Raw genomic sequence first — 14,894 nt, forward strand, 5'->3', positions numbered from 1 at the left:
AGCTAGTTGACAAGCTCTATTCTGCAAACAATAGAACCCCTCTTACTTTACAATCAGCCCCCCGGAAGCTGGTCCTAAATGATGCTTGTGAAGATGTCTTTACCAGCTCGCAAGAGAAGGCCAGACAGAAGCTCGAGGCGAAGAAGGAACCTGATTGACTTTGATGGTACCACGGCTTGAAGTTGGAAGTTGATGCACTGCATATGATTTCAATCTGGAAATAATCTTTCATAGCCGCAACCGCTTTTGAGTTTTACAAGAAGCGTTTCTCGTCTAATCCTAGAGGCTTCGGCATTACGTCCCAACCAACCTCAACTCCCTCAATGGAAGCGGAGTGGCGAATGGCAACCATCTTTCCAAAACCTGTTTCTCGGGTTTCCAAATAGTCCTCCGGTACATCTTTCGTACATGTGAAATCCGGCGCATCGAAGCCAGTTTTCCCTTCAAACTGGCCAAGCGACCGCAAGTATTTCATGACACCCGCGAGTGACACATCGACTTGCCAGGACCCGCCTTCTGTTGCTTGCTTGTAAAGGGCCGCCATGATACCAGCAGCCAGGAAGTAACCACCAGCGTGATCCAATGCTTGACAAGGGGTAGGACGGGCCGCTTCCCCGGCGCCGAAATGTTGGGCTTCGGAGACATTCATGCCAGAACATGTCTGAATTAGGGAGTCAAACCCGCGTCTATCTGACCAGGGACCCTCTGGCCCATAAGCCGACATATTTGCGCAAATAATGTTACGCTCCTTGAACCGCGCGGACAAGGATTCACTAGAGAATCCGAGGTCTGCCAGACCTCCTGGGCGGAAGCCTTGCACGAATACGTGTGCCTCTGCAAGTAGCTGTGAAAGTTCATCTTTCCCCGACTGAGATTTCAAATCAAGCTGAACAGTGCGCTTACCTCGGCCAAAGTCACGATCCATAGTTGGGAGATCAGGGAGACCAGGGCTAGTGACCCATAAGACGTCAGCGCCATGGGCAGCTAGCGTTTTCCCTGAGAGAGGAGCTGCAATTACGCGCGAGAGCTCAAGAACACGTAGACCGCGAAGGCATTTGTCTGAGCCTGACTGCATGGTCGAGGGCAGGCCAACAGGTCCATCACATAGCTTCTGTAGAGTGATAGGGAAATCCGCAATCTTATATGCCTGGGGTAGAACATCCCATTGAGAATATGACCGAAGGGCGGAAATAACAAGGTGATTATCGAAAGCAGCTGCCTCTAGATCAACCGAACACCATCTCTCAATCTTTAATGCCAGCTCTGCTCGAGAAGCATTTCGGTTGCAACCGACAAGAGCCAGAGCGCCGTCGCGATGGTTAGGGAAGGAGTCGTGCACACGCACGTAACCGTCAGATGTCTTATGTAAGCCGCCGATAGGACCCCATGGTGAAGGAGCGGGCTTGTCTGCTAGAGTGTAAAGTCTCTCAGACTTGAACTCAATAGCTGCATGTTGCAATGGAACCGACACCGTAGGAACTGCCAGGTTACTACGATAAGCATGAATCTGAGCAGCCAATAAGGCGGACAAGCCAATAGATGCCTGGGCGAGATGGGCGATCTTGAAGGATGACGGCAATCCAAGACCGTAGCCAGGAAGTTGGAGTTTTTCAAGCGAAGCGGCAGGTAGACCCAGTGTTGTCCAAAAATAGTCCACACTGTCCTTAGCCGAGAATTGGGAGCGATCCTGGGAGGGTGGTGACACGGCTGTGTTGCTGAGTGCACTGGCACCAGTGATATTGGTGGCAGCTGGCACGACAATGGTCAAAAGGGGTCCATGTTGCTGAGTGCCCAATGTGTCGCGTTCTCCCACTGTTCCCTGCTCCCAGGGTCGGCGAATAGTGCACTTCCATGCCAAAGCAGGCTCGAAAAACATATTGGTGATGATGTCTTCGGGTTGTAAGTGATACATTCTCATAACACACTCATTGGTCAGAATGTTCGCATGCTTAACACGCTTATAAGCCTCCTCCGTGTCGAACATGATATCGAATGTCATTTCAAAGGGACCAGAGTTCTTGGATCGAATGATTTTGGCGATGTCTTTCATTTCACACTTCCCTAGGGGAATCGGCTTCAAGGACAAAGGCTCAAGGGTTTCTGAAAGTAGCTTCTGCCTCTCAGAATCGGTCAGACTGGGCACAATCGAGTTTTTGGAATCGAGAGAGGTGGGGGTGGGCTGGTTGCTAATAATCTGTGTGTTGACAGGGAACAGTCTAGTCTCCTCGTTAGATTCCAAGTCGACAAGATGATAGATATTGAAACGGAACACAGGACCCGCTGCTGTCTCATGTGGCGAAAGCGGTGATGCAAAATTACCAGTTGTCGCAACCTGGTTCTTATAGGGCATGTGCAGAATTGACGCGCGTGCGTTATTCGCAATCGTGTAGGACAGCTCCTGGGAGGGTGCGACAACTTCTCCTAGAATACCCAGCTCATGGCCAGCGACTGGGGTAGGTTCAATTGGACCCATTGTTCCGTTGCGGCCATAGAAGTGGAAAATAAGCTGACACTGGGGGGACGTGTCTAGCTCAGGGAACAAATTTTGCGTGTATGCGCGCACATCCTCGAGGAAAGAATCGATCTGACTGATAAGGATTGGGTCCCGGATGCCACCAATGAATATAGTGCGGTATCCTAGCTTTTCAACGCCTTCCAATTTGACTTGGTAGACAGGTGTAGGGAAAAACTCCGCGCCGCTAACCCGCACGGTGGTCTCTGTTATTTGTTCGTATGAGGCTTTGTCGAGTTGAAGGACTCCACCGGGACCCGGCAGGCGATCAGGCCGTGTTTTCTCATATAGTGTGTGGGCGGCAACCGACAGAGGAGTGCATCGCTCCCTAGGAGATAAGGGAGTGAGGTCAAAGGAATCTTCTCGCATAGTCGCGATCATCGACCTCCCCTTCGGAAGTGCACAAATTCCACCACACTCCATAATTTTGCCCATGTGCCAGGCTACGCCGGGACGCACACCGTGATGCATGGAGAATGCAGCAAAAGGAGCGGGGTCATAGCAACGGCCACCGAGAATAATATCTGGGCTCGTTTCTAACGCTTTCAGAAAACTTTGTATGATTTTTTAGCCAAATTCCCTAGACGAGAGGTAATATCGAAAGTAGGAGCAGGGTAAAATACGTACGGTTCGGCTCCCATCTGAGCGACAATATCGATAGCGCGATCAACGTTATTCACCGTCAATTGCTCTACCGGACCACATGGTCCAACTTGTTGATTGACGATACGCTGCCGTAAAAGGTCCTTCTGGAAGCCAGCAAATATGGTGGCAACTTTGAAAGAGAAGCCTTCCTTAGCGGCGATTTCTTGGACGATCTCAAACATCTCTCTAACATGCTTATCGCTACCATCACCACCCACTGATCCCAGGAGAACTTGAATTTTGTGATGGAAACAGGCCTGCAAAATTGGGGTAAGATCTCGTATGTACGACTCACGGCCACAGGTCATCTTGTTCAGACCAAGCTTGTACGGCCCGCCATCGGTGGACCCGCTGTCGACGATGATTGCCTTTGGGGCGAACTTCTCAATCCCAAACCAGAAGTGGTCAGCCCGGTAGCCATAACCGAGCATGGCATTTGGGGTGAGGATATTGAATTCAGACATGACGAATGAATTGAGAATTGATAGCCGTGTAGCAAAGCTTCCGTTTGTGACCATGTGCGTCGCGGGTTGGTCTAATAGTCTCGGCGCTCGGTGTGATACCGGAGAAGGCAGACGGTAACATGCCGAGTAGAGCCCCACCGACCGGACGGATGCTCGGTATCGGATCCTTGGATGTATATTTGATGAATTTCCAGCTCGCTCCCATTTTTCAAATTAATACATCCCGCCGCCGTTTTTTGTCACAAACATGAGTCTAGCGGGTTTGCTGTCCTTTAGGTGGCTCTCCGAAAGAAGTAGCAAACCATCGCCTGCGGCTGTGAAGGCCACGACTTTGTTGTCCTCCGTTTCTCGGCCCACCTTTGATGAGCTGCCTTTGAAAAGCGGTGACCCTAAAGCTTCCGCCTGGGGGCTCTGGGGGGACGACGATGAACGAGGGACATTAAATTTGATCACGGATGACGTCGTTCGCGCTGCTATCGCGGAGTCTAACCAAGGGAAAGTTGTCAACTTGAAGTAAACCCCGCTCCCCCAACCGAACCTTTTAATATCTCCATCGTCTACTAACACATACGTTGAAGCCTTCCTCTTAATGTTCCACGCAAGCCTATGAACCCAAGGAGGAAGCCTTGCGCACATACTCTGATCGCCAAGGGACACGCGAACGATGATGAGGTGAGCAGCGTCCCGGTTTAGTTGTTTTGGGATGGATGACGCTGACCGACTACCATTTAGCTCGACTTCAATACACAAAGCTCGAGCCACTGGGATGGGTTGAGGCATTTTCCGTACTCAGAAACCAAACAATTCTACAATGGGGTCGTCCAGGACGACATCTCAACCAGTCACAAAATCGGCATTCAAAGTAAGTGGTCTCCGAATCGGTATCCCATAAGACCTTCTAATCCACTGATTGCACTAGACATCGCCGTGAAACCAATAGTTACACGTGGGGTCCTTATTGATTGGTATTCCTTTGCTCAGCGGAAGGATCTCACACATCGCCCTTTCACAAACCAGGCCATTCCACTGGATGAGATCCTAGAGGTTGCCAGAGAGCAGAGGGTCACTTTTCGTCGAGGGGACGTTCTTATTATCCGAACAGGGTGGACCGCGGCATACTCTAAGATGACTGATTCTGAAAAAGACCACCTGGGAGGACGAGATAATCGCGCATCCTGCGGAGTGGAATCTACGGAGGCTGCAATCCGATGGCACTGGGATCAAGGTTTCGCCGCTGTTGCGAGTGACACAGTAGCATACGAAGCTTGGCCACCAACAAAGTCGTGGGGTGTTAGTATGCATGAGGTAAGTGACGAGAATATGCATCTTCTGAACTGAACGTGACAAATGATGACTTACCAGTGCGTGCAGGTTTTCTTGAGTGGATGGGGAATGCCAATAGGCGAATGTTGGGACTTAGAGGAGCTTAGCGAAACTTGCAAAATGTTGGACCGATGGACATTTTTGCTCACAAGCCAGCCTCTCAATCTTCCTGGGGGGTTGCGAGTCCCCCCAACGCCACCGCAATTTTCTAGGCTACGAATGATTTTGGTCCATTGAAAAGTCGTAGCAAATAGTGCAATATACCTAATGACAAATTTAACTCCATAAAATCGGACGCATCGCAATTCAATATTCGTTGCAATAGATTCATTTGCGTAATCGCAGCTCAAGACCCAAGTGAGGTAACCTACAGTGTTCGTTCATTATTACCCTGTTCCAAATACAAATGCATAGTGAATGTACTAAGTACCCTACGGTCGCATGACCGGCGTTATCCGAGCTCTGTTGCCATCCTCTCCTGCCTTTTGCTGATCAGCCGGAATCTATTCCATCCCTGATTTACTGACCTCGGTATCTGACCGACATATTGTGGCGTGAGTCTGGCGCTTGGCGCTAAACTCGGCGCTAGGCCAAGATCTCAATACGGAGTGAACGCACCCCAGACTAGATTAAATCTGCATATCCCCGGACAAATAGCGAAATGCGGAGATGACAGCTTCCCCGGCCATGCATCATACTCATTTGCCGACTAGATAAAAGGCAATTCAGCGCTCAACGTTTTTCTCTGCAGTTGTGCCATCCTGGCCTTTGTCACACTTCGTATCTTCTGCCATCATTCACCGTTGTGAAGCCAAAAGCGAATCCTGAAATAACCACGCAATATGGATTTGGAGAAGTCAGACACTGGTGAACGCAAGGATACCACCACGTTCCACGAGAATGCCCCTGCCGACGAAGCCCTTGCCCAGTTTTCAGACGCAGAAAAGACCAAAGCCTTCCAGAAACTGGATTGGAATCTGATCCCTCTGTATGTTTGCTACCACTCTTTGCCACCTTGACCACCCGCTTACATGCATAGTCTCGGTGTTCTCTATATGCTTTCCTACATTGATAGGGGCAATGTTGGAAATGCTTATACCGCTGGTATGGGTGAGGATTGGGGTATCACTTCCAACCAGTACTCCTGGATCATTACCGCGTACTACTTAGCCTATATCGCTTTCCATTGGTTTATTCTTCTATGGAAGCTTGTCTCTCTACCAGTTCGTCTCCCGCCCCCAGTCCCCCACCTCGTACAATAGCTGTACTTTTAAACCCCTTCGGTGACTGATCCAAAATATAGATGTGGGTTGCTCTCATGGCTTTCGGCTGGGGTGCTGCCAGTATCCTTCAGGCTGCGACGGTTAATTTTGCCGGGTTGGTTGCTCTCCGGTGTTTGATCGGCGTCTTCGAAGCTGGATTTGCCCCTGGAGTTGCGTTGTTCCTTTCATTCTTCTACCATCGATCGGAAATGGGCTTTCGATATGGTCTTTTCATCTCATTCTCGCCGATAGCGAATTGCTTTGCGTCCGCTCTAGCTTATGGCATTGTTCATGCTAACAGCTCCCTCACGAAGTGGCAGCTCTTATTTATCATTGGTAAGTAGAAGGCCGGACCGAACACCCCCATGCCGTCTAGACTAACTGTTTGCTGTTCAACCCAGAGGGTATTCCTACAATTTTAATTGCACCTCTTGCATACTTCTTCCTTCCGAAAGGGCCCGGGGAATGCGGGTTTCTCACCAACAGAGAGAATGAGATCGTTCGCCTCCGTGCACTCTCCGCTCGCGGGCACGAAGAAAAGGGCAAGTTGAATTTCAAGCAAGTATTTGCTGCGTTCTATGACTATAAAAACTATCTCCAAGCTGTTATTATTTTTTGTCTCAATGTGAGTGCGTTCCATCAATCCTAATGAGTCACCTGGCTAGGATCTGATTCTCGATTAGGCTGCCTTTGCCGCACTGCCCGCGTTCCTACCTACTATCATTCAGGATATTGGATATTCCTCGATTCAAGCACAAGGCCTATCCGCACCACCATACTTAGTTTCCTATTTCGTTTGCCTTGCCGCCTCTTTCCTATCAGATAGGGCTGGCAATCGTTCATATTTCTTGAGCACGCTAAGCACAGTGGGCGCCGTCGGGTATCTCGTTCAAGCCCTTGTGAAGGGTGGAGGCGTGCGATACTTCGCCACTTACCTCGTTTGCGGCGGTGTCTTCCCTGCCGTGGCGCTAACGTTCACCTGGGTGACTGATAATCAAGGTTCTGCCTCTAAAAGAGGAGCGGGATTGGTCATATTCGGCATGGTGGGTCAGACCGGGTCCATTGCTGGCTCTCGATTCTTCCCCAAAGAGGAAGGTCCGTTCTACATCAAGGGCATGGCGATCAGCGCAGGACTTCTCTTCTTTGCTGCTATTCTGGCTCAAGTTCTCAGAATGCTATTGAATTTGGAGAATAAACGGCGGGATCATGTGCACGGCCCTGTGCGTAGCACTGACATGTCGGATGATGTGGTAAATGCCGGAGATGAGCATCCTAACTACCGATTCATCCTATAGGTGATAAAGCCAGAAATACGCCGAGTCTGAGGCGGAATCGGACTTCAGCTCGTTGTTATATTGATTTGATTTCGAAATGTCCAGCTGGCCGAAGGAATCGTCTAGTTCATCTGGCTCGAGTTATTTGTATTCAACTGCTTCTACTCTCCTTCTGCTTCTGCTTCTGCTTCTGTTTCTATTTCTTTCTGTCTTAGGTCCTTATATAGGCTACGTCAGTTTGAAAGAAAAAATCTCGAACCACTATGCAATAACTAACGCGGTAAAAAATCACGCCCGTCATCGTAGAGAGGCTCTAACTGTATGCCAGTAGGTGGAGCTTGGCGTCTGGAGAAAGGTAATTACGTAATCAACCCCGGATGGTGGGAATTGATAGGGACACTCCCACTTTTGTTCCGGACACTCCTAATTATGTAATATCCATGATTAGGTAATTGAAAACGTCATGTGATTGTATTGGAATTACCACAGCAACATCATTCTAAATGTCATACCATAGTATAGTATATTAAACGTATAAATCCCCAGCTCTCGCCTCCCTCTTTTCTTAGCTCCTCAAATCTCTGCCTCTCGGATTTTTCAGAAATGGAGCCCCCTACTGAGCAAATTTTTGATAGCAGAGATTTATTAATTGCCTCTGTCCGTCAGCATGCTCTCTCGCAAGGTTACGCTGTCACTACTATACGATCAATCACAGATAAGTACATCTATCTTGGTTGTGACCGTGGTGGCACGTATCGTGACCGAGTGAATGCTCCTGATGGAGCGAAACGAAGAACGACAACTACACGGCGGATTGGCTGTCCATTTAAGCTATACGGGAAAATGCTTTTTGATGATAAGTGGGAGCTACAGGTCCAAAACCGGAATCATAATCACACAGCTGATGATAATATGATCGGACATTCAGCTGCCCGTCGGCTCACAGAGGAGCAGCTTCAAAAGGTCCTACATCTATCGGAAATTGGATCTCCCCCTCGTGGCATCCTAGCTCTAATCAAACGAGAGCATCCTAATGTTTTAGTTACCCCTCGAGACATCTACAATGCGCGAAGTGCTTTACGAAGGCAAAAGCTCGGTAATAGTACTCCCCTTGAGTTTCTACTGAAGACTTTGAAGGAAAATCACTGGAAATATGCTATTAAGCAGGATAGCGAAGGACATGTCCTCTTTTTTATGTTTGCACACCCAGAGTCAATCAAGTATGCTAACCTATACAACAGGGTATTCGTCCTAGACTGCACCTATAAGACAAACCGATATCGTATGCCTCTATTGCATATTATTGGTGTCTCGCCATCAAATTCAACCTTTAGCGTTGCATTTTGCTTTATGCAGGATGAACAGGAAGAGAGCTATATTTGGGCTTTAAAGACTTTTTTCTCATTTCTCGACCCCCTCTCTTTCTATCCAGTTCTTTGTACAGATAGAGACCTTGCATTATTAGGTGCTGTCAAGGTCGTCTGTCCAGATTATCCCCATCTTCTTTGCATCTGGCATATTAACAAGAACGTAACGTCTAATACGAAGCAGCATTTTACGACGAACGCCGAATATCAAACATTTCAAAAATCATGGAATCAGCTAATTTATTCTACTACAGAGAACGACTACAATTCGAGGCTATCAGAGTTCGAGAAGCGATATCAGACCTCCCCTTCTCTTCGATATGTTAAGGAGACATGGCTAATTCATAAAGAAAAATTTATAGTTGCATGGACACAACAATGCCTACACCTCGGTAATTCTGCGACCTCTCGAGTTGAAGGCTCACATGCCTTTTTAAAAAAGCACATCGGTGCTTCGACAGGGGATATGTTGATCGTATTTGAAAGGATTTCACAGGCTTTACAAACCCGGCATGCTACGCTTGAATATGATTTTAGACGAGATCAGATTGAGAGGCCAGTAGTAACCTTACATCAACTTTATACTAATATTGTGATCAGGACCTCCCGCTATTCGATACGACTAATTGGCGAGCAAGTTACAAAGGCTAGAAGAGCTACAAATCTTGCTCCTTTACCCCCTTGTACTAATACGTTCACAAGGACAATGGGTCTTCCTTGTGCCCATCGGATTACTAGTTTATTGGAGAGCAATAAAGCTATCCCATTGACAGATATCCACCCATTCTGGCGAACTGGGCTTTCTGAAATGGAATCAGAATACCTTCCTCTCTTAGAGCCTTTGATTCCTTTTCCAAAGCCTAAAAAGCGGAAGTGGGATCAATTGGAGCAGAAAGACAACAGCCAGACTATGAATAAACGGAAGAGGGCACCCTTTAAATGCACTGCATGTGGTAAAGTTGGGCATACACGAAGGTCATGTAAATAATACGGAGAATGAATACCAATACAATCACATGACGTTTTCAATTACCTAATCATGGATATTACATAATTAGGAGTGTCCGGAACAAAAGTGGGAGTGTCCCTATCAATTCCCCGGATGGTCAAAGGCGATCCCCGGAAATGATATCGGTAGAAATTGTCTCCTCGCACAGCGACCTAACCACGACCCTCCTCCCCAATTTCTTTCCCTCCACTTCTCTCTATCCATCTCCTCTTCTTGCTCGCTCACCCGGGCAGTGGCCCAATCCGCTTATGAGTTAGCCAGAATGGACTCCACCACCCGGTCTAAAGCACGAAAGTACGGCTTTGCGTGTTTGGTCTGCCGGCGGCGCAAGGTCAAATGCGATGGGAGACGGCCGACCTGCGTCAACTGTGCACGATCAAAAGCGGAATGCTCCTACCAGGAGCAGACTGGTTTTACACTTCGTTTAGCCGATGAATTAAGGGAGGAACAGGCTCGGGTCCAAGAGCTTCGAAATAACATCAAGGAGCTAGCCGCGATGGATAGTGCCGAGCGAGATCGTCGCCTTGCAGATTTAGTCTCCCAGATGGATTTAAATTACTCAGAATTTGAACATGCACGGAATTCAAATTCAATCGTCTCCCCGTCCACGATGGACGGGGCTGAAGAGCAACACACAGATGATGACGTCTCCTACGATGGCGGCGCCCAATTCAGCGTAGATATGGAAGGGAGAGTAAGACCAGCGCCGATCCATGCTTCAGTCTTGGGAGCGCTCGCACTAACACCAAAGCAAGCAGCACTACTTTGGAGCTACCTCGCGGTTCCATCCTGTTCCAGATTATGACCATCAGGTCACCGTTGGGGTCGAGAGCGATGGACGTGAGGCACAGGAAATGGAAGCTTACCACCGCAAATGGCTCTATTCAAATGCCCGCTTCCAGCGTCCTTGGGAAAGAATGGCTCATGCAAACATGAGTCATTATACAGATGCTGACCCGAGCATCTGCTCCAGTCTTCTAGAGGTATACTGGTCATGGCAGGCACCTCTTCATAATTGCATTTATCGGCGCTGTATGCAGACTCCGCGTCCTCATCACTTGGGGTCCCTGAAATACTAATGAAAGGCAGGTTTTTACCGGGACATGGCTCTCGATGGCCCGTACTTTTCACTGTTCCTCTTAAATGTCATTTTTGCTCATGCTTGTCGCCACATACCCGAAGATGATCCGCGGTTCACTCCGTATGAGCGTGGGGAGACCTTCCTGCGAGAGGCGCTATTGCTTTTGATTGACGAGATGAAACAAAGCAAGCCTCGAATACCCACAATTCAGGGCCTTTTAATACTGGGAGGGCGTCAGTGTGCGGTGGGAAAAAGTAGCGAGGGCTGGCTATACACTGGCATGGTAGGTCCACTTCTCGAAGCGCTCTCCGTGTCATTTCAATCTAATATCCCGAGAGGCAATCCGAATGGTAACAGATCTCGGCCTACATATCAAGCGGAGCAACACTTCATTGATGAAGGAATTCGAGCCCGACGATTTAGAAGTTCGGAAGCGACTGTACCTGTCGGTTTATGCGTGGGACAAGTGAGTGGCGACCCCCTTGATATAGGTGCAAACTGAAATTGATGGTTCAACCCGAAAGGTCAATCAGCCTCTGTCTAGGACGACCGCCGTCCTTGAAGGAACTGCCGTATAATTCCGCTTCGCTTTGTATGTCTCATTCAATTGTGACATCTTCTTTAAACCTAATAAGGTATCCATATTAGTTGACATCTCGGACGACGAGGATTTGTGGCAGCCCCCAAATTTACTCGAGGCAGACAAAATCTACCCCAAGACGAAATGCCACAGTACATTAACATTCATGCATTTCTGTGATTTGGCCCAGGTAAACACTGATATTTCCCAACCGGTCAGTCAGATGCTAAGCAATTTTATTCAGATAATAAATGAGAGCTATGACACGGTATATAACGGCCGTGCCCGCAACATGAACCCGAGTGTTATATTTGGACTGGAACAGAAACTGGTTACTTTCTACCAACAGCTGCCCGCCTCTCTTCAAATTGAAGATGGGGCGAACCTCCAATTCTGCGTCCCACCCCATATTCTCTGCCTAAAGTAAGCGAGCCAGCGCGCTTGGTGATTGGCTGATACTGATAATCAGCAGTATTCTTTGTCGCACTGCCTTGATTCTTTTATATCGACCATTCTTCATTTGGTGCTGGGACGCTGAATTGCGACAACACCCTTTGGCCCTCCGAGCTCAGACTGTTTGTACAGAACAAGCAGACGGTGTTAATAATCTTTTCCGGGCATATGGACGGCTATTCCACTTCCAATACCAAAGCTATCTCATATCCTACTGCGTCTACACTGCCGCAACGATTGATGTGCGACTCGTCCGGCATGAGGATAAGATACTCGCTGAAATGGCAGCTGGACGGCTAGCGGTCACACTTCGCATGCTAGAAACAGAAGTCAAACAAACGCCTGGCATCAGACGAAGTATTGAAATTATTCGATCTCAAATTGGCGGCCCGTTGGCTGCAACGTCGCACTCGCAACGTCCGATCAACAGGGCGTCGGAAGTTCGGGATGTCAGTCCTTCGAAAGGAGGAAGACAAACTACGTTGCCCCTGGAGTCTATCGTTGCCCCAACCCACCAGCCAGTGTCGCCATCTTCAACCGTACAAGACACCGCCTTATACGGCTCGTCGGCCGATTGCGTTGTGGCAGACCCGCCTCTACCCCTGCCAGAGGATATGAGAATCGGCATTGACCCAAATTTACCGCTTGAGCCACAATGGGCTGATTGGAATATGGATGATTTTGGTGGTGGGTTTGTGCCCGACATGGCTTCTTGGACCACCTTCGACCACCACTTTTAGCAGGCTATGATGGACTCATTTCACCCCGTGGTATTTGAACCTTGTCACATAAAGTTCTTGATGAATTGATTGGAAAGGCTTCTCTATCATTATCCATTATTTCCTCATTTTCGTTCACCAGGTAAATGGATGGACCGGATTCCCGCCTGGTCCATCTGCCTTGTGGGCCCCGCGGTCTTTTGTAAGACATAAGACTGGACCCAAACAGAGGTACCTTGCTTGTCATCCTGGTCGCGGGGAAGAATGAGCTGGTACGTCGGTAAGATACCGAGCTACGTAGCCTTGCGGCGCGCAACACCGAGTGGTCAGCCCGGCCCCAGGACCTCGTGACTCAATTGCCACTTGACGAAGCAGAACAATGCGGGTAGATGCATTGGGTCCCTAAGCTTCCAAATCAACCCAGTGCAACAACTGAGAGTGTCATACTAACAAGTGAAATAGTTGATGTTGGCTTGGAAGATTGTCCCGCTACCGGTAAGCCTCGTCCCATTCCCCAATCGCCGGTTCTATCCGTCAGTGAAGAAGTCCATCTGACAACATGTATAGCTCTGGGCGGCCCTTTGAGATGGGTAGCACTAGATATGATCCAAGCCAAGCACCGTAAATTATGCAGGGCTACTACTTGTTTGCCGCATTCTAGTTGGTATATTCGAGGCCGGCTTTTTCAACCTATTACTTTATACCTACGTTTCTTCTATCATCGACGTGAAATGGGCTTGTGTTATGGAGTTGTTCATGCCCATGAAAAGCTCGATGATTGAGCAATTGTTCTTTCTAATTGGTGAGTATTCGTTGGACATCGCCTGTTTTGTAATAATGCTGTCAGCTGACTGAGCCTCAGAGGGAGCGACTACCATTGTTCTCGCAATAGTTGCCTTTTTCTAACTTCCCAACGGCCCGTCCGAGTGTGCATTTCTCAGCGACCGCGACAAGTCTAACATTGGACAGCGAGCTGTGGTTGGTCGCGGAAGAGACCAGGAGAAGAAGGTTAATTTTAAGCAGGCGCTTGCGGCATTTTACGACTACAAGAAAAGAAGTACCTCCAAGCTGCGATCATCTTCTGCCTTAATACAGCAGTTGGCTCTATCCCGGCATATCTACCAACCATTATTTCCAACATTGGATTCTCCACAACACAAGCCGAAGGACTTTCCGCAAACCATATCTCGCATCTTGCGCATTATGTATTACTATCAGCTTTGTTTCCGACTACTTGCAACAACAGGGAGTTTCCATCGGCTTCTTTGCTGCCTTAGGAGGAATAGGACACGTTATCCTTGCCGTTGTAGGGGGCAACGCTGTACGCTTCTTTGCTACCTTCTTGATCTGTGCTGGTGTTTTTACGGCAGTCTCTCTCGCGCTTACCTGGGTGACAGACAACCAGGGCTCATAATCCAAGCGTGGTGTTGGTCTTGCAATATTTGGCCTGCCCCTCTGCGTTCTCGTGATTGGCGTGCTGCTGTACCTCGTCGACATGGGTGACAGCCAAGCAGGCAACGAGGCCGCGCTCGTGATGGCAAAATCCCTCATTGGTATCGGCCCTTGCTTCCACCAGGCCGCCCCGCAGGTGTCGGTGCAGGCCATCGTGTCTCGACCGGACGTGTCGGTCGTGACGTCTGTGCTTTTGCGTCGATGAACATCGGAGGTGTCGTTGGGACTAGATACCTTCCTTCCCTCTCCGAAATGTTAGACGATAGTGAACGTATGCTAACGCAACCAGTGTAGCCGGAGTTATCTGGAGAAGCGCCCTTCCGCGCAAACTGCAGCACTATCTACCCGATGAGCCAAGGTACTAGGCGAAGGCCATCTTTGGCTCCATTGACGTGGCGTAAAAGTACACCCCAGGTAGTCCCATGCGCGATGCCATCGATTGCAGCTACCGGGAGTCGAATCGATTGTTGGCGAGTGCAGTGCTGGTGGCCCATTGCCCTGACACTTGTGGTCATATTCTTCTTGCATAATGTAAAGCTAGACGAGTGTCAGGATGCAGGCGAGCCGGATGAGGAGCCCGAGAAGATAGTAAAGGCTGAGGCCAAGTAAGGATCGGTTAGATGCCACATTTATATCTTGTTTAATGGGCGAGGGCAGTGGTGTTGGCGTTGCAGGATGCAATGACGTAGAATTAACATAGACTACCTAGCTGATAACTTTGTTCCACAAGTTCATCCTACCATCCATATATAA

General features: G+C 48.8%; 4 protein-coding genes across 4 annotated transcripts; 3 read left to right on the plus strand and 1 right to left on the minus strand.

Annotated features, from left to right (window-relative positions):
* Positions 1 to 253: 253 nt before the first annotated feature.
* N7446_014000 (CAIB/BAIF family enzyme) lies at positions 254 to 3,621 on the minus strand (the record flags this gene model as incomplete). The annotated part of the gene is made up of 2 exons (XM_058522739.1): positions 254 to 3,065; positions 3,140 to 3,621. The coding sequence occupies 2 exons, from the start codon at positions 3,619 to 3,621 to the stop codon at positions 254 to 256; spliced, it is 3,294 nt and encodes a 1,097-aa protein (XP_058366216.1).
* Positions 3,622 to 3,868: 247 nt separating this feature from the next.
* Positions 3,869 to 5,181, plus strand: N7446_014001 (cyclase family protein; the record flags this gene model as incomplete). Its single annotated transcript, XM_058522740.1, has 4 exons — positions 3,869 to 4,134; positions 4,200 to 4,293; positions 4,354 to 4,926; positions 4,984 to 5,181. 4 exons carry the CDS (start codon positions 3,869 to 3,871, stop codon positions 5,179 to 5,181), a joined length of 1,131 nt encoding a protein of 376 aa, XP_058366217.1.
* Positions 5,182 to 5,786: 605 nt separating this feature from the next.
* Positions 5,787 to 7,501, plus strand: N7446_014002 (uncharacterized protein; the record flags this gene model as incomplete). The annotated part of the gene is made up of 5 exons (XM_058522741.1): positions 5,787 to 5,932; positions 5,984 to 6,197; positions 6,248 to 6,542; positions 6,608 to 6,831; positions 6,890 to 7,501. 5 exons carry the CDS (start codon positions 5,787 to 5,789, stop codon positions 7,499 to 7,501), a joined length of 1,491 nt encoding a protein of 496 aa, XP_058366218.1.
* Positions 7,502 to 10,118: 2,617 nt separating this feature from the next.
* Positions 10,119 to 14,750, plus strand: N7446_014003 (uncharacterized protein; the record flags this gene model as incomplete). Its single annotated transcript, XM_058522742.1, has 14 exons — positions 10,119 to 10,550; positions 10,612 to 10,888; positions 10,946 to 11,220; positions 11,276 to 11,403; positions 11,462 to 11,529; positions 11,586 to 11,707; positions 11,762 to 11,940; positions 11,990 to 12,661; positions 12,919 to 12,961; positions 13,152 to 13,184; positions 13,936 to 14,010; positions 14,110 to 14,312; positions 14,431 to 14,499; positions 14,546 to 14,750. The coding sequence occupies 14 exons, from the start codon at positions 10,119 to 10,121 to the stop codon at positions 14,748 to 14,750; spliced, it is 2,781 nt and encodes a 926-aa protein (XP_058366219.1).
* Between the last annotated feature and the right edge of the window lie 144 nt (positions 14,751 to 14,894).

Source organism: Penicillium canescens, assembly GCF_028828765.1.
Source record: "Penicillium canescens strain IBT 15451 chromosome Unknown utg000011l_segment0_segment0, whole genome shotgun sequence".
In the NCBI taxonomy this organism is placed as follows: domain Eukaryota; kingdom Fungi; phylum Ascomycota; class Eurotiomycetes; order Eurotiales; family Aspergillaceae; genus Penicillium; species Penicillium canescens.